General features: G+C 35.5%; 1 protein-coding gene across 3 annotated transcripts; it reads left to right on the top strand.

Annotated features, from left to right (window-relative positions):
• The first annotated feature begins 2,708 nt into the window (after positions 1 to 2,708).
• ESP (separase) lies at positions 2,709 to 22,761 on the top strand. Of its 3 annotated transcripts, none has more exons than XM_068641207.2 (27): positions 2,709 to 3,443; positions 4,488 to 4,665; positions 4,743 to 4,838; positions 10,462 to 10,596; positions 10,697 to 11,163; positions 11,363 to 11,471; positions 11,626 to 11,751; positions 12,351 to 12,611; positions 12,722 to 12,838; positions 12,959 to 13,180; positions 13,294 to 13,404; positions 13,752 to 13,895; positions 13,981 to 14,346; positions 14,429 to 14,518; positions 15,410 to 15,652; positions 15,747 to 15,870; positions 15,975 to 16,763; positions 17,236 to 17,473; positions 18,033 to 18,135; positions 18,614 to 18,784; positions 19,635 to 19,690; positions 19,796 to 20,025; positions 20,129 to 20,363; positions 20,584 to 20,989; positions 21,409 to 21,648; positions 21,747 to 21,834; positions 21,934 to 22,761. In XM_068641207.2, the coding sequence occupies exons 1-27, from the start codon at positions 2,830 to 2,832 to the stop codon at positions 22,443 to 22,445; spliced, it is 6,471 nt and encodes a 2,156-aa protein (XP_068497308.1). In that variant the 5' UTR covers positions 2,709 to 2,829; the 3' UTR covers positions 22,446 to 22,761. The 3 variants fall into 3 exon arrangements, with proteins under 3 accessions (XP_068497308.1, XP_068497307.1, XP_090159597.1); XM_068641206.2 differs by having other exon boundaries at positions 11,357 to 11,471; XM_090303471.1 differs by lacking the exons at positions 2,709 to 3,443; positions 4,488 to 4,665; positions 4,743 to 4,838; ... (2 more) ...; positions 11,363 to 11,471; positions 11,626 to 11,751 and having other exon boundaries at positions 12,498 to 12,611; positions 12,726 to 12,838.
• Positions 22,762 to 22,820: the final 59 nt, after the last annotated feature.

Genomic DNA, 22,820 nt, shown 5'->3' with positions numbered 1-22,820 from the left:
CAGTGGCATTACATAGATTACATAGCAACTATGCAGCACAAAACATGATTTTTAAAATAGAGATACGTAATTATAGATATAAAGATATGTATAATTTTTAAAATATAAAATACGAAAATATGAATATATATATTATATAAATTAATAATAAAAATTTATACAAGTTTCAATTTTGTTTTAACAAAAAAATATTTTGATCAAAACATAAACAGAGATACGTGATACGATATGATTATAGATATGAAGATATGTATAATTTTTAAAATGTAAGATACGAAAATATAAATATATATATATATATATATATATTATATAAATTAATAATAAAAACTTATACAAGTTTCAATTTTGTTTTAATAAAAAAATATTTTTTTTATTCAAAATGATTTATTTTTTATTTTTGTAATTATAATAAAAGTTTATAAAATAAAAGTTAATATATATATATATATATATATATATTTAAATTAGGTTATAACCGTGTTAAAATCTTTAGAAATATAATATTTTTAAATTGAATATTTCTTCAATAAGTATACTACGAGTAATGATATAAGTAGTGATATTCAATATATATGTTAAACACACACCATTTAATAAACGTGTGCTAAATTATAAGTCTTAAAATAACTGTGTGTTTACCTAAAGATTTGTGTAGGAGTTATTAGGAATCCAATGCTGGAAGCAGAGCCCTTTCAAGCCAATAGACTTGAAACAAGTGGAGGCAGATGCAATGATCCATATTCCTTTAAAGTTTGAAAAGCTATGCAAAAGGGTACAGCTTGCCATCATAACAAGCCAAGACAAAAGTTTTTACCTATAACAAGTAAGAGAAAAGTAGAACAACTAGTACATATTCCTCTTTTCATGTTCCAGTTTCATGGTTGACTTCCACACCAGCCAAATCACATAATCAAGGGAAAACTGGAGCATGATCAATATAATTTTAGTTGGTACAAATTTCTCCCAAATCTTCACTTTCACCCCAAATCACTAGCTCATTTGAATGAAAAACGAAAATTAATTAAATATTACCTTAAAATCATGATCTCCAACCAGCAAAAAGAAAAATATTCCCTCTTCAATCAAGTGCTTTCATCATAGAAAGGACTAAGGAGGGATAAGCATTGTGTTTCTGATTAATATGAAGCTGCAAGAGATGTTAAAAGAGAATAGGCATTTAGATATTCAAATATTACGAAACAGTTTTGGGACTATAGTGGCATTCTGATATTGATAACTCTGGTAATATGCAACTTATTCATAAGTCAATCTGATCCAATATTACATCGGTAAGCTGACTGACCCATAGGAGGAAGGAAGACGAAGTCGATCAACAATTCTAACAGAAACAAAACCCTAAACAAAAAATCATTTTCGAGACATAGGGATGCCAAAGTGGGATGGGTCGTGCGGGGCAGATTGCTTATTTCAACCCACTGGCCCGCTTAGGCCCGCTCCGCATAACCCGCAGCCCGTACAGGGCAAGTGTGGGGCGGGTTGGCCCGCATAACTTTAAAATGTATAATTTTTTTCTACACCTCATATTTTATTCATGTAGCCTCATATTTTACATTCTGAAAATTTTAATAACATTTTACTACGCATGTTTGATGAAAATAATATTATGAGACAATTTACTTAATGCATCTAAATAAAAAAAAAATTAAATATTTATTTATTTAATAAATATTTCTTATGCGGACTGGCCCGTAGGCCCGTGGGCTAACCCTTATGCAGGGCGGACTAGAAAAATCAACCCACAAATTCTATGCGGAGCGGACCAACCTCACTCATTGCCACCCCTACCCACATGCAAAGAAAGTATAATTTGTACTATATCATTCTTAAAACCAATTATAAAGAAGAATATTTGTATACAAAGATATAATATATTAGTATTTATTAAAATAAATTATAAATTTAAGTTTTTAATATAAATATACAAATATTTTTTTTAAAATATTAGTTTACGTACATTTATTTAGATTATTGACCGATCTATGTATTATATAAGATTTAAATTGTCTAAATTTTGAAGAAAAAATCATGTAATTTAACCATTAATATTATTAAAACCAAATTTTAAATTTATTAATTTTATACTTTCTTTTACATTAGTGAGATATTTATGAATTTTTACTTAAATCTTTATTATATTTTAAAATAATTAAAAGTAATTCTAAATCAAATCAACTACTTTCAATTCAAAAATTCAATTGATTCCTTCTTTTCAAATAATAAATATAGTGCATCTCTTTCAAACAGTTTATTTTAAATTTAATATTAATTATTTTGTTTATTTTTAAATTCAAGTAATTATAAAATAAAAAAATAAAATAAATATTAATAGAAAAATAAAATAATAATAAACTATTTACACCAAACCAAAAATAGTTACAATGGAAAAAATAAACAAACAAAACATTTGAAAATAAATGTAATTATGGTTGTTAACGATGTGGACCTAAGAGAAATTTAAAGAAGAAAAAAATAATTTCAAATAAAATAGTGTATATTTATTGTTATAATTTACTTAGGACATTCAAAATTTATTTTAATTATAAAATTATAAATATCAATACAATTTTTTTCAAAAAAGTGGGTTTTATAATATTTAGAAATAAAAGCTAAAACAATTAAAACAGAATGGAGCATTTGTTGAAAAAAGACCGTTATATATATATATAAATGGATGCTCCGTTGCATCCTCAAAGTTTGAAAATTAAAGTGGAAGAAGAACGGTGTTTTTGGCGCCTTCCACATTAGCTCAGACTCCTTCTTTGCGCTTCTTGCATCCATTTCAACTGCAACTTCACTCACTCTTCCATGGATTCTCCCTCCGAATCCTCTCTCATCGCCAAGCTTCAGTCCTCCGATTCCCCCGGCATCTACGCCCTAGTCTCCGATTACCTCCGCCCCCTCGCGGATCTCAAGCCTACCAAGAAATCCAACTCCGACCAAACCCTAATTCGCTCCCTCGTGAAACGCTTCCTCTCCTTCATCAACACCTCTCTCTCCATGCTCCCCAAACGCCTCCCCGAGGTTTCCAAGTCCAACGACGCCGTCTTGCTCCTCGAACTGCTCCGCGTCTACAGGCTCTGCCTCGATTGCTTGGACACCATTGCTCCTCAGTTGGTTCCCAAGCCGTTCTCCGTTGAATTCCAGAGACTTCGCTTGATGCACTGCCTCGAGTCATGCGCGCTGTTCGCCGAAGCCGAAGTCGAGGGTTTGAGGCTTCTTGAGAAGCTTCGACCGGCGAAGAGGAAGGGCAAGCTTCTCCCTGAAATAGACAAGGGCGGCGGAGGCGGTAAGGAGTTATGTTCGTTGGTAGTTGATATTGCCGTGAGCCTCGTCAGGTGTGCATCCGCGGGTTTGGCTAAAGAAGATGACGATTTCAAGAAGGTGCTTCAGTTGGTGGAGGAAGTAACCCCTTGGCTCAGGCACGTCCCACTGTTTATTGTTTCCGTCGCTGCCTATAATTTTTGCACTATGTTTCTTTGTGTGTGTGCTTGTTGTTACACTGTATATTCCTGTTGCTATAGCTTGGCCTGTGAATACGTGGACTCTTGGTTTACTCTGAGATGGGAAAAACTGGATTGAACATGTATTGTTCTCCTTCCTGCTCAGCTAATTTCAAACTTAGTAATCACTTTTGCTAGCTGTCAAAACTGCTTTGGTGTGCAACTCTGAACTATGTAAATAGTTGCTAAAAAACATTTGAACTCAATCAAATTGATAATAAACTTATTTGATTTGGATAAAAAAAATTGAATTGTTTAAAATAAAATCTGCACTGACTTGTTTTATTAATTTAGTGTTAAAATATTGAATTACTCTTACACAAGACAGCTTGAACTAAATTGAACTATAACTTATTTATGATATTGGAAAATATACTTTAAAATAGGATGTTTACTGATAATAATCTAAACAATTCATGTAGTTCAAGCAATTTAGAGTAGTTCACACAAACCATGGTGTAATTCGGTTCAGTTCATTTAAACCATTATACAATTCAATTCGACTCTCTTAAACCACTTTTAAAGTTTGGTTCAGTTTTATAATATTTCAAGTTCAATTCATGCATTTTCTCTACCCCTAGTAAATATAGATAGAGTTCCCCTATAGTACCCATTTAACATTTGGAAAATTAGAGAGAATAGCTATCTTGGATTCTCTCGTTGTACTTTCTCATTTACTTTTACTCTCTGTTCTTTCTTTACTTGTGACTTTCAATACTGTGCTTGTGCCCAAAGATGATGTAAATTATCCCTGGGAGACACCTTACATGAAGAAGCTACTGCTTGTCTCAAGCTTTGTTTTGTCTGTCAACTGTCTTGAAACTCTGAGTTGTATTTTATTTTCAATTTTAAAAAATCTCTACAATAGAATTTAGTTTGGGTTAGTCTTGTTCTTGTCACAACTACCTTTTTGTAACTGAAGTGAGCTATGAAGTTGCCTATTTATAAAACTTATTGTTTCAGGGAATTGGATTCTGATTCGAATGAGAAGTTGCACAAGATGTTAGTAATTCATCTGGGTAAGTGTACTTTAAGTTTATTGGGGAGGATGCCATTTCCTGATCGGGAATTGGTGATGTTGTTTTGCTGTACGACATTGACTGGCTATGTGAAGTCTCCAGTCAGAGATCAAGTCTATAAGGTAATGTAGGCCTCTACTTTTGGACATACACATCAACACATTTTTCACTCGCCACCTTCATGAAATTTTTATTGCAGATTGCTCACAGGATATGTTCCTCGTTGTTGGCACTGCGGGATAGTAATTCCCTGTATATCATGGACATACTGGATTGCATAATTCGGGAGTGCAAGGTGCCCATCACCATATATTCTACTCAGGGTGCTAAATATTCTATCATTTGTGTATTACACATATTTAGATGATTTACTGGGCTTATTTTGTTCATTTTTTGTTTTTTCTTTTATTAGGGCCATATTCTTTTACAAGTTTGTTTTCCATCTTATCAAGTTTAGAAGGAATAATATTTTCTTCTATATAAATTATGAGGTCATTAGACCTATATATACATGAGAGCTTGCTAGTTATTTTAGGAAATATAGACAACTAATTCTAGAGAAACAAATCCCTATGATTGTGGGATTGTTTCTAAATACATAATCCTAATATTAATAGTAAGATACAGCTGTGATACAAAATAAAAATATAATAAGGATAAAATATAAAACTTCCTAAACAGTTTTGACACTCCCCCTCAAGCTGGTGAATAGATGTTCTCCATTCCCAGCTTGGATATAATTCTTTCAAAGTTACTGCAGTTCAGTCCTTTGGTGAGTATGTCTGCAAGTTGACTCTGAGTGGACACATATGGGGTGCAAATCAAGCCACTGTCTAACTTTTCCTTGATAAAATGTCTGTCCACCTCGATATGTTTAGTTCTATCATGCTGTACTGGGTTGTGGGCTATGCTGATTGCAGATTTATTGTCACAATATAACCTCATAGGTTCATCCCATCTTATCTTCAAGTCTTCCAATATAATCTTCAGCCATAGAAGTTCACATATTCCTTGGGCCATTGCTCGAAATTCTGCTTCAGCACTTGATCTAGCTACTACACTTTGTTTTTTACTCTTCCAAGTCACTAGATTTCCACCAAGGAAGGTGCAGTATCCAGTAGTTGATCTCCTATCCACAACTGACTCTGCATAATCTGCATCCGTGTATGCTTCAAGACGAACACTTTTGTTTCGTTTGAACAAAATCCCTCTTCCTAGAGTCCCTTTTAAATACTGCACAATTCTAAGGGCAGCTTGCAAATGTGCCTCCTTTGGTTGGTGCATAAATTGACTGACTAGACTCACAGCAAAAGCAATGTCTGGCCTAGTGTGAGATAAGTAAATAAGCCTGCCCACGAGTCTTTGGTACATTTCCTTGTCCACGGCATTATCCTCCTCCGCACTTCCCAACTTTATATTTGGATCAACTGGAGTACTTGCTGGTTTGCAGGCTGTCTTTCCTGTTTCTCTAAGCAAGTCAGTAATATATTTTTGTTGAGATATGAAGATTCCTTTCTTGGAATGGGCCACTTCAATTCCCAAAAAATATTTAAGTCTCCTTAATGTCTTAATTTCAAATTCTGTGGCAAGACATTGACTTAACGTTTGCTGCTCCTCTTTGTCATCTCCAGTTATTATAATATCATCTACATACACCAATAATATTGTTACTCCTCCTGAAACTGAATGTTTAATAAATAAAGTGTGATCTCCTTGGCTCTGTTTGTAGCCCAAACTTGTCAAAACTTTGGTGAATCTTCCAAACCATGCTCTTGGGGATTGTTTCAGCCCATATAGAGCCTTTTTTAGCTTACAAACGGTTCCAGCAGCAACCTGTCCATCATAGCCAGGGGGCAACTCCATGTATATTTCTTCTTCAAGGTCTCCATGTAGGAATGCATTCTTCACATCGAACTGCTGCATATCCCAATCATGATTTGCTGCTAATGACAATATTACTCTGACCGTGTTCATCTTAGCAACCGGAGCAAATGTCTCCAAGTAATCCACTCCATAGGTTTGAGCGAATCCTTTGGCTACTAACCTTGCCTTGTAACGCTCAATAGTCCCATCAGCCCGATACTTTACAGCGTATACCCACTTACACCCTACTGGTTTTTTTCCAGTTGGTAAGGTGACAAGCTCCCAGGTCCTGTTCTTGTTTAGTGCCTCCATTTCCACATCCATGGCTTGTTTCCATTTCCTGTCAGATAATGCTTCAGATACAGAGGAAGGTGTGGGTGTAGAGTTTAAGTTTGTGAGAAAGGTTTTATGGGTAGGAGAGAATTTTTCAAAGGATAGGAAATTTGATAGAGGGTAAAGTGGCTGTTGGGTGCAGGTTCTGGTTCCCTTTCTAAGGGCAATAGGAAGATCCAGGTTTTGATCCTCCTGTGCTTCTGAATTTTCCAAAATAAACTCATTAGAATTATTGGAATGTCTAGGATTAGAAACTGTTACCTCATGTAAAGATGGTAGGTTGGATTCCTGGACATGGATAGATTCTGGAATGACCTTTCCTCTTCTTGAATATACCAGATTTTTTCTGAATTTCCCACCACCATTAGGTGCAGATTCAGCTGCTGATTCAGGTGCCTGTTCAGGAGCTGATTCAGGTCTTGCTGCTGGTTCAGGTGCTTGTTTTGTTCTTGTCTCAATTTCAGGGACAACAATGCTATTTGTCCCAATTTCAGGTCCAAATGCCATATTTGGAAGCATGAGAGGCTCATCTTCCTCTCTTACATTCTCCCCTTGAAGATGAGGCTGGAAGTAGCTCTCTTGTTCGTTGAATGTGACATCCCTTGACACAAAGAATCTCTTTGACGGGGGGTGAAAACACTTGTATCCTTTTTGTGTGGTTGAGTACCCTAAGAATACACATTTGACAGCCCTAGGGTCCAACTTTCCCCTTTCATTACTATGAACATGCACAAAGGATACACACCCAAATATTCTAGGTTGGAGTTTATTTGTAGGGTTTAGGTGTGGGTAGAAGGAGGATAGGACTTCCATGGGGCTTTTTGATGCTAAGATTTTAGAGGGTAACCTATTGATTAGGTAGGTGGCCGTAAGAAGGGCTTCCCCCCAAAATTTCTTAGGGACATGATTTTGAAAAAGTAGAGCTCTAGTTTGGTCTAATAAGTGCCCATTTTTTCTTTCTGCAATCCCATTCTGTTGGGGTGTGTTAACACATGAAGACTCATGAATTATCCCTTCCTTTTGGCAAAAAGAGTTTAGCACCAGGTTAAAGTAGTCCTTGGCATTATTAGACCTAATTCTCTTGATATTAACTCCAAATTGATTTTTAATCATAGACACAAACTGAACAAAAATGGAGCTAACCTCAGATTTATGTTTCAATAGGAAAACCCAAGTCACCCGTGTACAATCATCTATGAAGGTTAAAAACCACTTAGCACCTGAGATATTAGGAATATTAGCAGGACCCCAGACATCAGTATGGATAAGAAAAAAAGGGAAAGGACTCATTTTATTACTAATGGGAAAAGGTACACGCTTGTGTTTCGCAAGCTCACACACCTCACAATGGAGACTCTCCACATTTAAATTCTGAAACAAGGAAGGGAAGAGCACTTTTACAACTTGAAATGAAGGGTGTCCTAGCCGACAATGATATAGTTGAGCTTTCTCTTTACTGGTCATGGTGGATTCAGATATGAGAGAGTGACTATTGATACCAAGATTAGGATCCTCCATGTAGTATAGGCCATTCCATTCTCTAGCATGTCCAATCGTCCTCCCTGAGTTTTTGTCCTAAAATACACAATAGTTGTTATGAAAAACAACGTTACAAGAGAGATCTTTTGTGAGTTTCTGTACAGAAATCAGATTGGTGGACAATTTAGGGACATGAAGGACATGTTTTAATGTTATAGATGGGCTTATTTGGACTTCTCCTTGACCTGCGGCAGTTATACATGTTCCATCTGCTGTGGAAATTTTCTTGTTGCTAGGACATGGGATATATGTGGAGAAGTATTTAGGTAGAGGGGTCATATGGTCAGTAGCACCCGAATCTAGTATCCAGAAATGAGTAAAGGGTGTATCTGAAGCAGTAAGTCCAAAAGAAAATGGAAACTTACCAGAATATGTTAAGGAGCACATACCTGAGGGCTTCTCCAATTTACTAAGGAAGGACCTTACCCTTTCTATCTCTTCATGATTCAGCTGGACATATTCTTCTCCTTGTCCATTAACAATGTGTGCTTGTCTTTGTCCTTCCCTTTTTGGAGGGCCTCCTTTCTGGCCCCATTCTCTGCTTGGGGGTTTTCCATGTAATTTCCAGCACTTTTCCCTTGTGTGGCGCGGCTTGTTGCAGTAGGTACACCAGACTTCCTCCTGTTTTTTCTGTATATTGGAAAACCCGCTTTTCTTCTGGTTAGTTAGCATGGCTGTTCCTCCTTCAGCTTTCAGTAGTTGGGGTCTCCAACATCAGTCCTCTCCTGCTTTCTTCACTTCGAATAATGGCTACCACTTCATTAAGCCCTGGGACCTTCTCTTTTCCCAAGATTTGGATTCGAACCTGATCATATTCAGGATTCAGGCCTACCAAGAAATCATAGACTCTATCTTGTTCAATATACTCCTTAAGAATTGCTGAGTCTTCTGAACATTTTGCTTTTATAACTCGGTAGTGATCCAATTCCATCCATAGGGACTTGAGTTGATTGGCATATTCTGTAACAGATTTGTTTCCCTGCTTGGCAGCCACGGTTTTCACTTTTACATCATATATTTGAGCAGCATCCTTGGCCTTAGAATAGGTTTGTTCTACTGCCTCCCAAATTTCCTTTGCTGATTTAAGGAACATGCAGGTATCACTGATTTCTGGGACCATTGAATTCCACAGCCATGCCATGATCATGGAGTCTTCTTCATCCCATGATTTGAACTTGGCATCCTGTTCATCAGGGGCCATATCAGTCAGGTGACTGACCTTTCCTTTTCCTTTCAAGATGGTTCTAATGAGTTGAAACCATTTGAGATAATTTTTTCCATTTAATCTATAAGCAGAATGAACATTCTGCAATTCTCCAGCAGTTTGGGATCTGTCCCCAATAGGATTCACGATCTCAGTGATCTCAGCCATCACAGTGATGAACAGTAGCGGCGGTGAACAGTAACCGTGATGAACAGTGCGTGGTGAACAGTAACCGCGGTGAACAGTAGCCGCGGTGAAGGCTACACAGCAATGAAGGCTGCGATTAGGCCAAGGTTGTGCAGCAATGAAGGCTGCAGCAAGGCTCAATGTTGTGCAGCAATGACGGCTGCAACTTAGGGTTTTCAGGCATGGTCAGAGACTCCTAAAGATCAGGAGCTCTGATACCATATTACGAAGTGGACTTTAAGCCTAACTCAACCCCATAAAACCGGCTCATAGGGTTGAGGTTTGCACCCACTTATATACAATGAAAGGCTCTAATCTCTAGTCGATGTGGGATCTCCAACACACCCCCCTCACGCCGAGACTGCCAACTCGTGCGTGGGACTATATATTATGGGTGGTCCGATAGCGGGTGGCACGATAGGCCCAACAAATACTCGCTAGGATAGGCTCGAAAATGGCTCTGATACCATATCAAGTTTAGAAGGAATAATATTTTCTTCTATATAAATTATGAGGTCATTAGACCTATATATACATGAGAGCTTGCTAGTTATTTTAGGAAATATGGACAACTAATTCTAGAGAAACAAATCCCTATGATTGTGGGATTGTTTCTAAATACATAATCCTAATATTAATAGTAAGATACAGCTGTGATACAAAATAAAAATATAATAAGGATAAAATATAAAACTTCCTAAACAGTTTTGACACATCTAAATAATAAAGTTGGTATTTTTTTGTTGGAGCCCTTTATTCATGATATATTCATCTATTATATTTATCCTTTCAGGTTGAGGAAGGAAACAAAGGGACAGAATTTGCTGAACTTGTATATTACTGTGTGAATAAATGTCAAACTGCAAATGCAAGTTTTTGTAGTGCATTTGCAGCATATTTGAACAAAATAGCAGAACATTTCAAACAGGTATTCTTCTCTTCTATCTAGGTTTTTCTTGTGTATGCTTTTCATTTACAATGTTATTCTCCACATTCTGTATTCCACTTTGATTGAAGTAGCTGGGCAGGTTATGACACCCATTAATTCAATACTGAGGCTTTATGCTGCTGGATTGCTCCTTGTTAGTTGTAATTTAAGGTCCAGAACTGGAGATCTTGCATCACCTGGCAGTGCCAAATTTGGGTGTTTGCTTGGAACTCTACATGAAAACAAGAAAATACTACAGAATTCACCATCATTGCTTGGTTCCTTGCATATTTGCAGCAAAAGTAATTGTATGTCGCCCAGAGTAGAAGATCAGTGTTTAGCTGGTATCCCATGGACACTATCAGGTTTAGATAGTCAGGCTTCTATGACTTACCAGTCAGTTTATGTTGAGGCATTGAAATTTCTATGCCAACCACTTGCTAAATCAATTAATTCAGAAAGGAAACAATTAGTTACAGAAGTGGATGATGCTTCAGATATGACTATGATGTCTACTATCCAAGATGCATTCCATATACTTTGTCATCTTATTCTTTCTAGTACAAGGTATAGTATATCCAGTGAACATGTTCTCTTTTTTTACAGTAGTTTTCCTGTGACATTAATAGTAAGGAGTAGTTTCTAAGTTCTTATTTTTTGTTATTTGGATTTTATAAAAGATAAGATATCTTAACAGGTTTGAAAGAATTTCGTGTTGTGTTGTTTTCTATGAAAATATCTAAATTTCACTTGTTATTAGCTGCAGCTTTGTGCCTAAAAACAACGGAGATGGATTTGATGAAAAGAACAAAACAGTGCCTATTGTAGTTGTAGCTGCATTCACCCTTTCCATTAGAACCAATCTTAAAGTCGAGGTTCTCCTTGTTACCCTGAAATGCTCATATTCCTACTGTAATGGTTTTTCCACTAAACAACAAAGTATTGAATTTCTGAAACTATCGGCAGAATGCCAAAATATTATTGGATCCTGTGTTATAATGGCTAAATAGTTTTTTGTTGGTGTTTCAGAAGAGCAAGCAATTAATTAAGCAGATCACTGCTAGCAAATGGATTGAAACAGAAGGATTAAATTACATAATTGTTTGTCTCTACAATATTTCTGTATTTTTGTACAAAAACGGGCAACTAAAAAAGGTATTTCATTCCCCTTTTTTTGTTCAAATATTCCATTTAATGATAATATATCACACATATTTGCTTCTTGAGATGTTTCCACAAGGAATTAATGTGCTCTTGGTCATGGATTTGAAAACCAATATTGTAACTGAAGCTTTATCACTTGATGGAAGCTTTTATAAAAGAATCCTTGAATCTTATTTGATACATCATGATTAATGTAGCCTGAAAACTTAAGAAATTTACTAGGGGTCCATGCGTTTGATTTTCTTAACTCTACCATGCCTGCTAGGCCACTAAGGTTGAAATGAGGCAAACAACTTACTCAGTTACTTGCGCTAAAGGTGCATTCTACTTTGAACTGAGAACTACTTGGACACAATGGTTTTCAACTTTCCATAGGTTTGAAGAAATAAAAATGCAGCAATTAGTGATAAAAAAATGGGTGAAAAAGTATTTCTATCTGTAAGGAAACATGCATAAACTGAGTACAATCACCCGCAGCCATGTGAAGTTTCCATTTTCTTACCATTGATTTTGACTCTGCAAAATTAAAGAAATGGAAATATTTAAATTTCAGTGCTTAACTTTTATTTCTGTCTAACATATCACTGCAGGCTTCAAAGGTGTTAAACTTGTGCTGCAAAGCTTCATGGCTCTGTATTAAGTGTCATTGTACTAACCTGTCAGAAGGTGCTTTGAAGGACTTTGTAATGGAGGCTTGCACCAGAAGTGCTCTTCTTTTAGATATTATGTATGATGTCAACAATGTAAAGATAAACAAAAAGGTGATTGAGATCCTTAAAAACTATTTCACTGCTAATGATTTGTTTGAGAAGCTTCCAGCTCCAGTACCTGTTGTAAAGCAGTGGGTGAAGGTAACATTTTGAAGTATTTTCTTTTAAGTGTGTGGAAGGTTTCCCATTTCAGTTCAACTTTACTTATTTAGTCTCTCTGATTATTTTATGGTATTGATAATGGTATGTAGATAGAATGTAAACGTGCTACACAGGTGGATGAGAGAATTGATTCTCCCAGCTTGTATTGCTTACTGTCATCTTCTATGCAATTGTCAAAGAGGAATATTGGAGTGATCTTGGAGCAGGTTCAGTCTCTGTGTGTGTATATATTTCCTTTTCACAGAATTTTCATCATATTTTGTTGCCATTTGTTTAAATTTATGCGTATGTCCTTTTTGTAAAGTGTTTTTTTGTTGCCTGATTAGGAGCTTACTGCATATGAGGAGATGGGTTTTAAATACTCTAAAATATGTCAGAAAATGCAAATGAAAATCACGGGTATTCTTCTGCAAGATATATATATCACTCCAGATAGTCGTTTTCAAATGGCACAAATTCTAGTGAGGAAGGGAAAGGCAGTCAGGTTTAGGGGCATAAGTGGTCTCAGGGAATGCATCCAGTGTCTGTCAGAGGCAATAGCTATTATGGTAAGCCTTTTGGTTCTTCTGTTTTCCCTCAAATATCTAAGCTCTCTTATGTGTAAAATATTTTATGTTGGGGATGTACGTGCCATTAATATGATGTAATTCCTCTTCAACAGAAGGAGATTTCTGGTGAGATATGCACTGATAATAATTCCATTCATCATCAATTGGGTGTGGCATATTGCTTGCGTGCAATATGTACACAGGAAGCTGAAGCTAATTCAAAGGTACCAAAAATATGCATATAATTTTCGTTGCCAAAATCTATTAATTTTTTTTGTCAAAAACTATTATTTTTTTTAAGATGGAGAATTGTCACTGATGATGTCACGATCATTTTACATGTTAAATTCAACAGCTTCCTTAAGGCTTAGCTTGGTTTTCCTTATTCTTATGTTGAGGGATGGGGGAGCTTTGCACCATTAATGTTTTTTCCATCTCTTTTGCTTATATTTTCTTATTATTGTAAAGGGAATTTCTTATCATGCTAATTCTTTGTAATCATATTTTCTTTTTCTCCCTTAATAAATTTCTTTTATTGACAAAAGCTTATCTTGGTTAATACACCAAATAGCAAATCTTTGAAGATGTCAAGGCTGCTTTGGATCTATGGTTGAGTACATCGCATCTTAATCACTTAGAAGAGGGAGATTGTTCTGCATTATCTGACAGTTTAATGATTCTATTCTATAACATAGTCGATTTAGTACAATTGAAGGTCCGTTTCCCTTTAATCATTTTGGTTTCTGTAGTTTTTGTAAGATTTATAGTGACGGTTTCTTATTTCCGTGGCATATCTTCAGGGTTTCATGGAACTGTTCAATGATGCATATCGACTGGTCATTAAAATGTTTAAATGGAAGAATGTTCCAATTGAGAAGTGGTTGACCTTAATGTGGGAAAGTAGAAGTCTATGTCATGCTCTCTGTGTTTCACCTGTTAATGAGGAGTTCATCATGAATTCATTGGATGAGTTCAAAGAACTTTCAAATATTAATTTCTGGATACGTTATCTTCAGGGAAATCAATCATCATTGATAGGGTTTCAGCAGAATTTTTCTTTCTTATTTGCCAGCTCTCATAGTTATTCTTGCAGTAATGAGAGCTCTTTTCAAACAGACATCACAATTGATGAAGTTCAAAAAGCAGCACTTGATTTGATTTCAAATGTAAGTTTATTTTGAGACATAGCTTCTCACAATATCTTTTTATCCAAAATCATCACTCTGTTATCTATTAATCTTCTCCTAGGTTCCTGTCCCCAGTCATTCGATATTTCTTGCCGGGTGTCTTTTTTATGATTTGTGCCCAAGACTTGTTGCAAATGGACAGCTAATAGAGGTAAGGTGTGTTAGTTCTGATTTCAATTCTTATATTACGGATAACCAGTCTCTTAACTTCTAAACAAGACAAGTGATATTGAAGCAAGTTCTCGATTGTCTTAAGTGGTACTGTTTGTGTAAAAGTTTGCAATAGTGATGAATTTGTCATTGCTTTTCAACTCTTGATGCTCCTGTTTCTAACTGAAAATGGTTTGGACTTTTAGATGTGATAACTTATACCCCTAAGGTTACTTGATTGAGTACGTAAATAGTGAAGATGTATTCAGAATAGGCAAACTGGAGATGAAACTAAGAATTTAAAAGAATGTTATGTTCATTTATTTACATTATTATAGTCTAAATACCTATTCAATTTACTCCTTTTCATTTTATATTTACACCCAAGCAGACCTTAATTCTTTAAAAACAAAGGATAGCAATTTTGAAGTTCAAAATTATTTGTCTGTTGGTTGTGGAAATATGTTGTCTGCTTTTCAAATTGAGCATTCCTCCATGAAAGGAATCTTCGTTTCCTCAGTCCTAACAAGTCATGCTATTTTCATTTGTTTTTTGTAATAGACAGGATATGATAAGAACAATTTTCAATTAAATGAGTGTTTAGGTAGTAATTGAAGATAAAATGCTTGTACCACAGATTAAAACTTCCTATGCAATATAGGTTACCAAGTTCTTTACACAACACACACACACTTAGAGTGAAGAAAAAGGTAAGGGGAAAGGGACGTTGCCCCATTGTAATCATGACATGCTGAAAGATCTAGTTAGAGCTAATGATGCTTATAGAAGACCTACCATTGAAACACAAATTTTGGTATATTTTTTATTTATGCCTTTTTTTAAACTTACATTGTTTCTCCCAACTTACCATTTTTTTTTTCAAATGTATTAGGCTCTTTCCTCTGCAAAAGAAGCTCATAGATTATTTTCCCAGCTCTTCCAAAGGAAATTTACACATAATGTTCAGCAGCAGAATGAAGAGCACAATGTAATAGTTGATTCCTCAAAGAATATTGGACTAAACTTATCAGTTGCGATGGAAATTTTGCTATTTGATTCTATATCATGGGACTTGAAAGACAGTTATCTCAGTGCATGGAAAGTTATGCAATATTATCTTGAGAGCACACTTCAGGTTTGATTCTATCCCTTAGTCCTCTTATATGAAAGTAAATATAGTCAGATAAGGCCTGTAATGCATCTTATTTCAACAACATTTGCACTTGCAGGTAGGAATCATCCATGAAATGATTGGAGATGGAGCTCATGCTGAATCCCATCTCAAGTGGGGCAAAACCATATCCTGTTCTCTAAATCTCCCTTTCTTTACAGTTGCTTTCTCTTCCTCTTTAGGTATAAAAATTACTTGTACGTTTTTTTCTCTGCTTGGATTGCTAAGCTTCCGTTCATTGGTTGGTATGAAATTGATTTGTAATTTCTGTGGTGTGTTTTACTAGGAAAACTATATGTTAAGAAAAGACATTGGGATTTAGCAGAAAAGGAACTTCGAAATGCTGAACAGATTTTAAAGGAAAGCAGCAAACCATTTTGTTGCTCAAAGTGTAAATTGAAGCTTGAAATTACTCTGTATGAGTATCTTGGAGATTTGTTTCAAAGTAAATTTGACACTTGTGACGGGGTTATTTCTAAAGAGACTGCAAAAAAATGGTATATGTCAGCTCTTGACAAACTAAATCTTTCTGAGTGGAAAAATCCTCTTAGTTGTCCTGAAGACAACAATGATGAAAGCGCAACAGATGCTTCTGGTAAGACTTGTACTTGCTTTATAATGAACGAAGCAGGCGAAAATGTAAATAAATCTGTGAAAGCAGGGCGAGAAATTGACACTGGGGCAAAACAAAATAGAAAGACTAAAAATGCAACCAAGATTTTACCAAAGGAACCGAACTTAGTGGTTGAGAACAACTCAAGGATAACTCGTTCTAGATATCGATCTTCTCAAAGCGAAGCTACAAGCATTTACAGGAAGTCAGAAGTACGTGAAACTCTACAGGGGAATCATGTTTCTGATTCATCTGACATGCTTAGTAAAGATGGGACTGTTTTGAGCAAGATAGGTTGTTCCTTTAATTCAAGGTGTGCAACTACTTGTGTTTTCTCGAAAATGAGGTGTTGGTACTGTCTTCCATCTGAAGTTGTAAAATCTGGTTTACTAAATGATTTTATTGATCTTAAATGGGAGTTTGTCCGGAGGCAACTTTCAATGAAGCTACTCAGCCGAGTAGGTACACTCCCTTTCATATTTATGCTCTTTATTCAGTTGACATCTACATATGGTCCTTCTCATTTTATTTTCAAACTATTTTACATGGCATTTTCCGAGTAAGGTAAACTTGAGAATTTCCTTCCCCAAATTTGGAAAATCCATTTTTTTAACATATTATTGAAGTTACCAGTTCAAGAAGTGTTTATTTGCATCCTTTGAAAATGAGATGAAATGTAAGACAATTATATTTATTTATCAGTGGAAAATTTGGGATAAAGTTTTTTTTTTTTTCAACAGTGCATTGGATTCCGCACTAACTTGCTTGCTACTAGATTTGTGGATAATTGTCTACAGGCACTTTGCAGTCAAAAGTTGGCTAGTAACTTGCTTTATATTATGTGACTCTTTCTTGCTTGCATGATTAGGGCTATTTATTTATTTTTTGGATAAAGTTGTGTGTTTCTCTAATTTCATAATATGTTTCTTTACAGTGAAATGCTTGGAGTATCCTGGCCAAATTGATGAAACGCATAAATTTCTTCTGAGAAGCATATCGGTTCTTGTCAGCAGAAACCCATTCTACCATGGGCTTTCATCTATTCCTCTAGAATATTTTAATCATTTGGTTGCAAGGGAGATCCCTGGAGATGTATTTACTATTGAACGAGCAGAAATAGTACATGACATATGCTGGTATTCTTTGAAGAGCTATCATTCCAAGCTTGCAAGGTATTTATACCAACTAGTTTGATTCATACGTGTAGTTTCCTAATTTTTTTAATGAAAAAACAAATTTATATGTGCATATTCATGTCCAAAATGTGCCTTGTCATTGTGTTCCTTGATGTAGTTGTGACTGGCTAGCTGACAATTATCACGCCTTTTTTATGTGCTTTCCTAAAATATTTGTGTTGTTCATATGTGACATCAGAATCAATGTTCCTGCTTAAAAAGAGTACCCATTAGATCAGTAAGGAAATTTTAATTAATAAGCTTCCTTCAGTTGAAATTGTTGTCTGAGGTATTTCATGGAACATTATTAATTAAAATCTGCTTTTTGCTGCTTATTCACCGTAAGAGATATTGTGCCCTAGAAGAGATCCTCTATTAAAATCTGGAGTTGAATGAAAATAAATGAATTACATTTTGATTAATAACTTGCCCGAGTATTGTATTAGAAAATGTTCCATTTTCCTAATATTCTCGATTGAATATCATGGTGGTGCTCTTGAAACATTGTCACGGAAGAGGCTATTTTTTAAATTCTGACACTGGTTTTTCCTTACAGGAACATTTTCTGCAATATGTCTTCCGTAAAGTTTGAAGACCTGGCTTCTTGGTTGATGGCAGCCTTTGTACTTTCTCGCGAGATTCCTGTAATCTTTCAAAAGGTCATACATCTTTATCTTCCTGTTATTGTTAAGCGTCAATTTTCACTTAATTGATAATTTTCACTTTATCATTTACTTGGTTGTAGATTCATAGTATTCCAGATTACTTGTCATGACAGTTTTTGAAACATGAAATAAAGTTGAACCCCTTGGAGTTCTTGACATCTCTTCCGTTTTACACTGTTTACATCTATGGTGGCTGAAAACCACATTCCATATTTACTATACTTTACTGTTTATTCATTTTCATGTTGATAATTGAAACTTAAGTGCAATTTTCGAGAACATTAAAAATTTGATATAACATATCAGGATATGCTTTATTTTCTGTAAAGCACTTGCAGTGTATTCTGGATTGCAAATGCTTTTAGAGTTTCTTAATCCTGACTCTTAGCCTTTTGATCTCTTCATTTGTTACTTTCCTACTACCAATTGGGCAGGTTTATGTCCTTAGTGTGCTGATGATACTCTCTGACAGGTGTCAAAATTACTTGCTGTGATGTGTGTAGTTTCTTCCATCAGCGAACAATTTTCTCTGTTGTCTTTTAGCAGAGTTTTGGGTGAAAATGATTGGTCTTCATATTTCCACCAAGCTTCAATTACTCATCTTACTTATCAATTTCTATCACCTCAAACTGGGAGATGCAAGGTAACACCCGTGAATGATGTTGTAGGCATATCTTGTTTATGAATATAAGGAGTTTTTATCTATGCATTATGAACATTGACTTCTGAATAGAAGCACTGATTTTTGGTTTATCAATTGAGAAATCCTGAATTTGCACTCATTATCAGACATTTTTTGCCATACATTAGTAGCTATATGACTTTTTATTTTATTTCATTGTCCAGTAGCCTATTCTGGTAACATGTTGTGCATGAGAAAATACTCGTCTGTTACCCATGTAAACGGAGAAGTTATAAGGGACTAGCCTCTGATTTCACATTTTTCATTCATGTTTTGGGGTATTGGTGCAGAGCCAAACACAAACTAAGTAGCCTTTAACTTCAATTTTATAGGATGAATTACATGATCAACTAATAGTTTTAGAATGAGAACTCTTTAATGTTTGGGAAATCTGAGCTGTTAGTGACCTAAAGATTGATTTCTATTGGTCAACAATGACATCCCTACATTTGTGCTTTAGCAGAAGAGGAAATTTATAGGTTTAGGATAGTTTGACAACGTTGTAATTCAAAATCATCCTTTCACAAGTAAATGGCATTTTAAAATAAGCCTCGTGACTAGTGAAGTAATTTTTGAAGAGCAAATTCTTTTCCACAGGCCTCTAAAAGTGAGATTTAACGCAATGCTCATCCATATATATAAACCCTAATCATGCATTTGACCCAACAAATTATGCACACTTCGCACGCATACATAAATGCTGATTGTCCGTACAACTCAAAGGTGTAGAATATTTCTTGCTTGTTGAATGCTGTATTGTGCCTTTTCAAGCACAGTCCATTTAATGTAAATAATATAAGTACAATTTCAGGGTTTATATGTTACGGGATCTTCTAGCACCAGGGAGTGCACATCTGACTTACTCAGGTAGCAGTTCTTCGTTTTGCGTTATAAAGCAAGCTAATGATCTCAATGTCTTTGTCATGTAACTTGAAGCAATGATCTCAATGTCTGTGTTCCTTCCTGTTGCAGGCTTGTGCCTGATACCACTGTAGATCTTGCAGAGTATGTGAAGAAGTTTTTATCCGGACTTCCATCGACAACTATCATCAGTATAAGTTTGCTTGGACATGATTATATTAGTTTACTACAGGAATTGTTGCCTTATCCCACATGTGTTCAAGCGTGGATGCTGGTGTCAAGACTGAGCTTTAAGAACGAACCTGTTGTAATGTTACTGCCACTTGATTCTATTTTACAAGGTATTTAACTCCTGTAAGCACAGATGTACAACTCTGATGTAAGTGTTAAGCTTAACCATTTGAACTTAACAAGTAATTTTAAACTTTTCATCACATTCTTCAGATGAGGGTGATCCGAGTACTGGTTCGGGCACATTTTTGAACTGTGAGGAACATAGTGAAAAATGGCATTGCCCTTGGGGTTTTACAGTTGTTGATGATGTGGCTCCAGCATTCAAAACAATTTTAGAAGAAAACTACTTGTCATCAAGATCTCCTTCTGAAGATACAACACAGAATAGGATGTTATGGTGGAAGTGGAGAAAGAACCTTGATCACCGTCTTGATAAATTACTCAGGTGCGAGCTCTACCTCTTGTAATTTCATAAGTTGATTTAAGAATGTACACTGCGCATTCTGTAGTTGAACAGTGTGTGTACTCAATGCAATGTTTTATCCATTCTTTATTAATGAACTCAAACTTTAAAAGATTGGTATCATTGTCTTGGGTAGTGGTAGTTTTAAATTTTTAAGAAATTAAATGTTTTCTCATCTTGTGTTATTGTCATATCTAACTAGGAATCTTGAAGAGTCGTGGTTTGGTTCATGGAAATGTCTGCTTCTTGGAGAATTGTTGAACTGCAAAAATTATGAGTTGGTGCTTAAGAATCTTGTGAATGATTTAAGATCTAAATGCAAATTGGATGTTAATGAGGGCCTCCTTAAAATTATTCTTGGAGGTTCTAAATATGTTTGTGATGGGAAAACATTGGATTCACAACTATGCTCAAAGAAAGGCTGCTACATTGCTAAAGTAGGATATTGTGATGAAGCAAGGAAGGGGATATTGTTAAATGCCGCCAATGGATTTGGAATGTCGTCGGAGGTTGCTTTTGAATTGTTAAGCGATGCATTAAATGTGCTGGAAGTGGATGGCGCTGTGAACAGAGAACCTATAATTCTTGTGTTGGACTATGAGGTGCAGGTAAGTGAATTATTTCTGACTCACTTACTATGTAGTTATGAATTAATTTTAAGCATTAAGGTCTACTCTTTTATGTTCGATGGTACATCAAATTAATAAAATGCTTATATGGTTTTAAATTCATTTCTACTCTTATGAAGAATTGACTGTTGGTTTTTATTTCTTTCAGATTTTATTAACTGACATTTTATGTGCTTATAATTTACATTTGAAGTGGCAATATTTTCAACAGACATGACCAAATTGTTTATTTTCAATTTTGTAATTTCTTATTTGACAGTCCTTTACACATCTGCCAAGTGAAATTTAGCTGCAAGGAAATAAACTCATGCTTTGCTTTTCAAAACTGAACTATGTATGTATTCTTGGTTTTACCTGTTTATTTTTACTATTGACTTCAATAACTACTACTGCGACAGATGCTTCCTTGGGAAAACTTGCCTGTTTTACGGAACCAGGAGGTTTATCGCATGCCTTCTTTGAGCAGCATTTCTGCTGTTCTTCATAAAGGCAGCGACAATGAGGAGCTAGTAGGAAGGAATTTAGTGCCCTTTCCTTTGATAGATCCGCTGGATGCTTTTTATTTATTAAATCCAGATGGTGATCTCCGTCACACTCAAAGTGTGTTTGAGGATTATTTTAGAGATCAAAACCTGGAGGTAATATAGTACTCAGATTTTTTTATATCCCTGCTAATTGTTTTATCTATTAGTCCTACTTAATAAGTATGTTTTCTTTTATCTTTTGTTATTTACAGGGAAAGGCTGGTTCGAGACCCACCATCAAAGAATTGGCTTCAGCATTGGAAAGTCACGACCTTTTCATATATTTTGGGCATGGAAGTGGTAATATGTTTTGCATAACACTTATTATATGTCTGACAAATAATGTGTAATTCCCTTTGGCTCCTATATTTATAATACTGACTAAACGTGTTTTTACAGGAGCACAGTACATTCCTAGGCATGAGATTCAGAAACTAGACAATTGTGGTGCTACGCTTCTGATGGGGTGCTCTAGTGGTTCATTGAACTTACCTGGTCAATATGCACCCCAAGGCGTTCCCCTCTCATATCTGCTGGCTGGTTCTCCAGCAATCGTTGGCAATCTATGGGAAGTGACAGACAAGGATATCGATCGATTTGGTAAGGCAATGTTCGATGCATGGTTGAAAGAAAGATCAGATATGTCCTCGGAATGCTGTCAATGCAATTTACTGTCCGAAGAATTTGAGGCCATGAACTTGAAGCCCCGCAAGGGTAGACCAAAGAAGAGGGCTCCGCGGAAGAAATTACAGTTGGCCGAGAACGAGTCACCTAAGAACTGTGGTCACCGACGCAAAATTGGAGCTTTCATGGGTCAGGCACGGGAAGTTTGCACTCTTCCTTTCTTGACAGGGGCAGCTCCAGTATGTTATGGGGTTCCCACCGGAATTTGGAGGAAAAGGGATATTTAGCCTCTGTAGTAGGGTTTCAGAAAACAACCTTAACAGTATTTACATTTTTTTAACCTTATTTAATTATTTTTTCCTGCCTCTTTATAGGGGCATGCAAACTGAGTCTTCTTCATTCTCTCCTCCAAGAAGGGAGTTTGATGTGTTTGAAGAAATAACATTTTTGTCCGTGTAAGCTTTCTTGTCTATCCGTTTGTAGCATTTCAATTTGTATATATTACTTTAGTGTACAAATGAATATTGTGTACTTAACACATTGATATACCATGAAAAATACTATTTCTTCTCATTTATATTCTATTTTTACATTGTCGTCTAATATAGTTTTACATCATAGTCTCAATGATGAATAGTCTATTGTCGTCTGATATTGTTAAT

Source organism: Phaseolus vulgaris, chromosome 6, assembly GCF_051622355.1.
Source record: "Phaseolus vulgaris cultivar YP4 chromosome 6, ASM5162235v1, whole genome shotgun sequence".
In the NCBI taxonomy this organism is placed as follows: Eukaryota; Viridiplantae; Streptophyta; class Magnoliopsida; order Fabales; family Fabaceae; genus Phaseolus; species Phaseolus vulgaris.
Note: the sequence above shows the minus strand (reverse complement) of the source record. Positions and strands in the feature narration are given on the sequence as shown.

Excerpts from the sequence above, each read along its gene's own strand:
- ESP (XM_068641206.2), top strand. The coding sequence starts at position 2,830 with ATGGATTCTCCCTCCGAATCCTCTCTCATCGCCAAGCTTCAGTCCTCC. Across the intron at positions 12,612-12,721 it reads TTGTAAAGCAGTGGGTGAAG|ATAGAATGTAAACGTGCTAC; the intron begins GTAACATTTTGA and ends AATGGTATGTAG. Across the intron at positions 12,839-12,958 it reads TTGGAGTGATCTTGGAGCAG|GAGCTTACTGCATATGAGGA; the intron begins GTTCAGTCTCTG and ends TTGCCTGATTAG.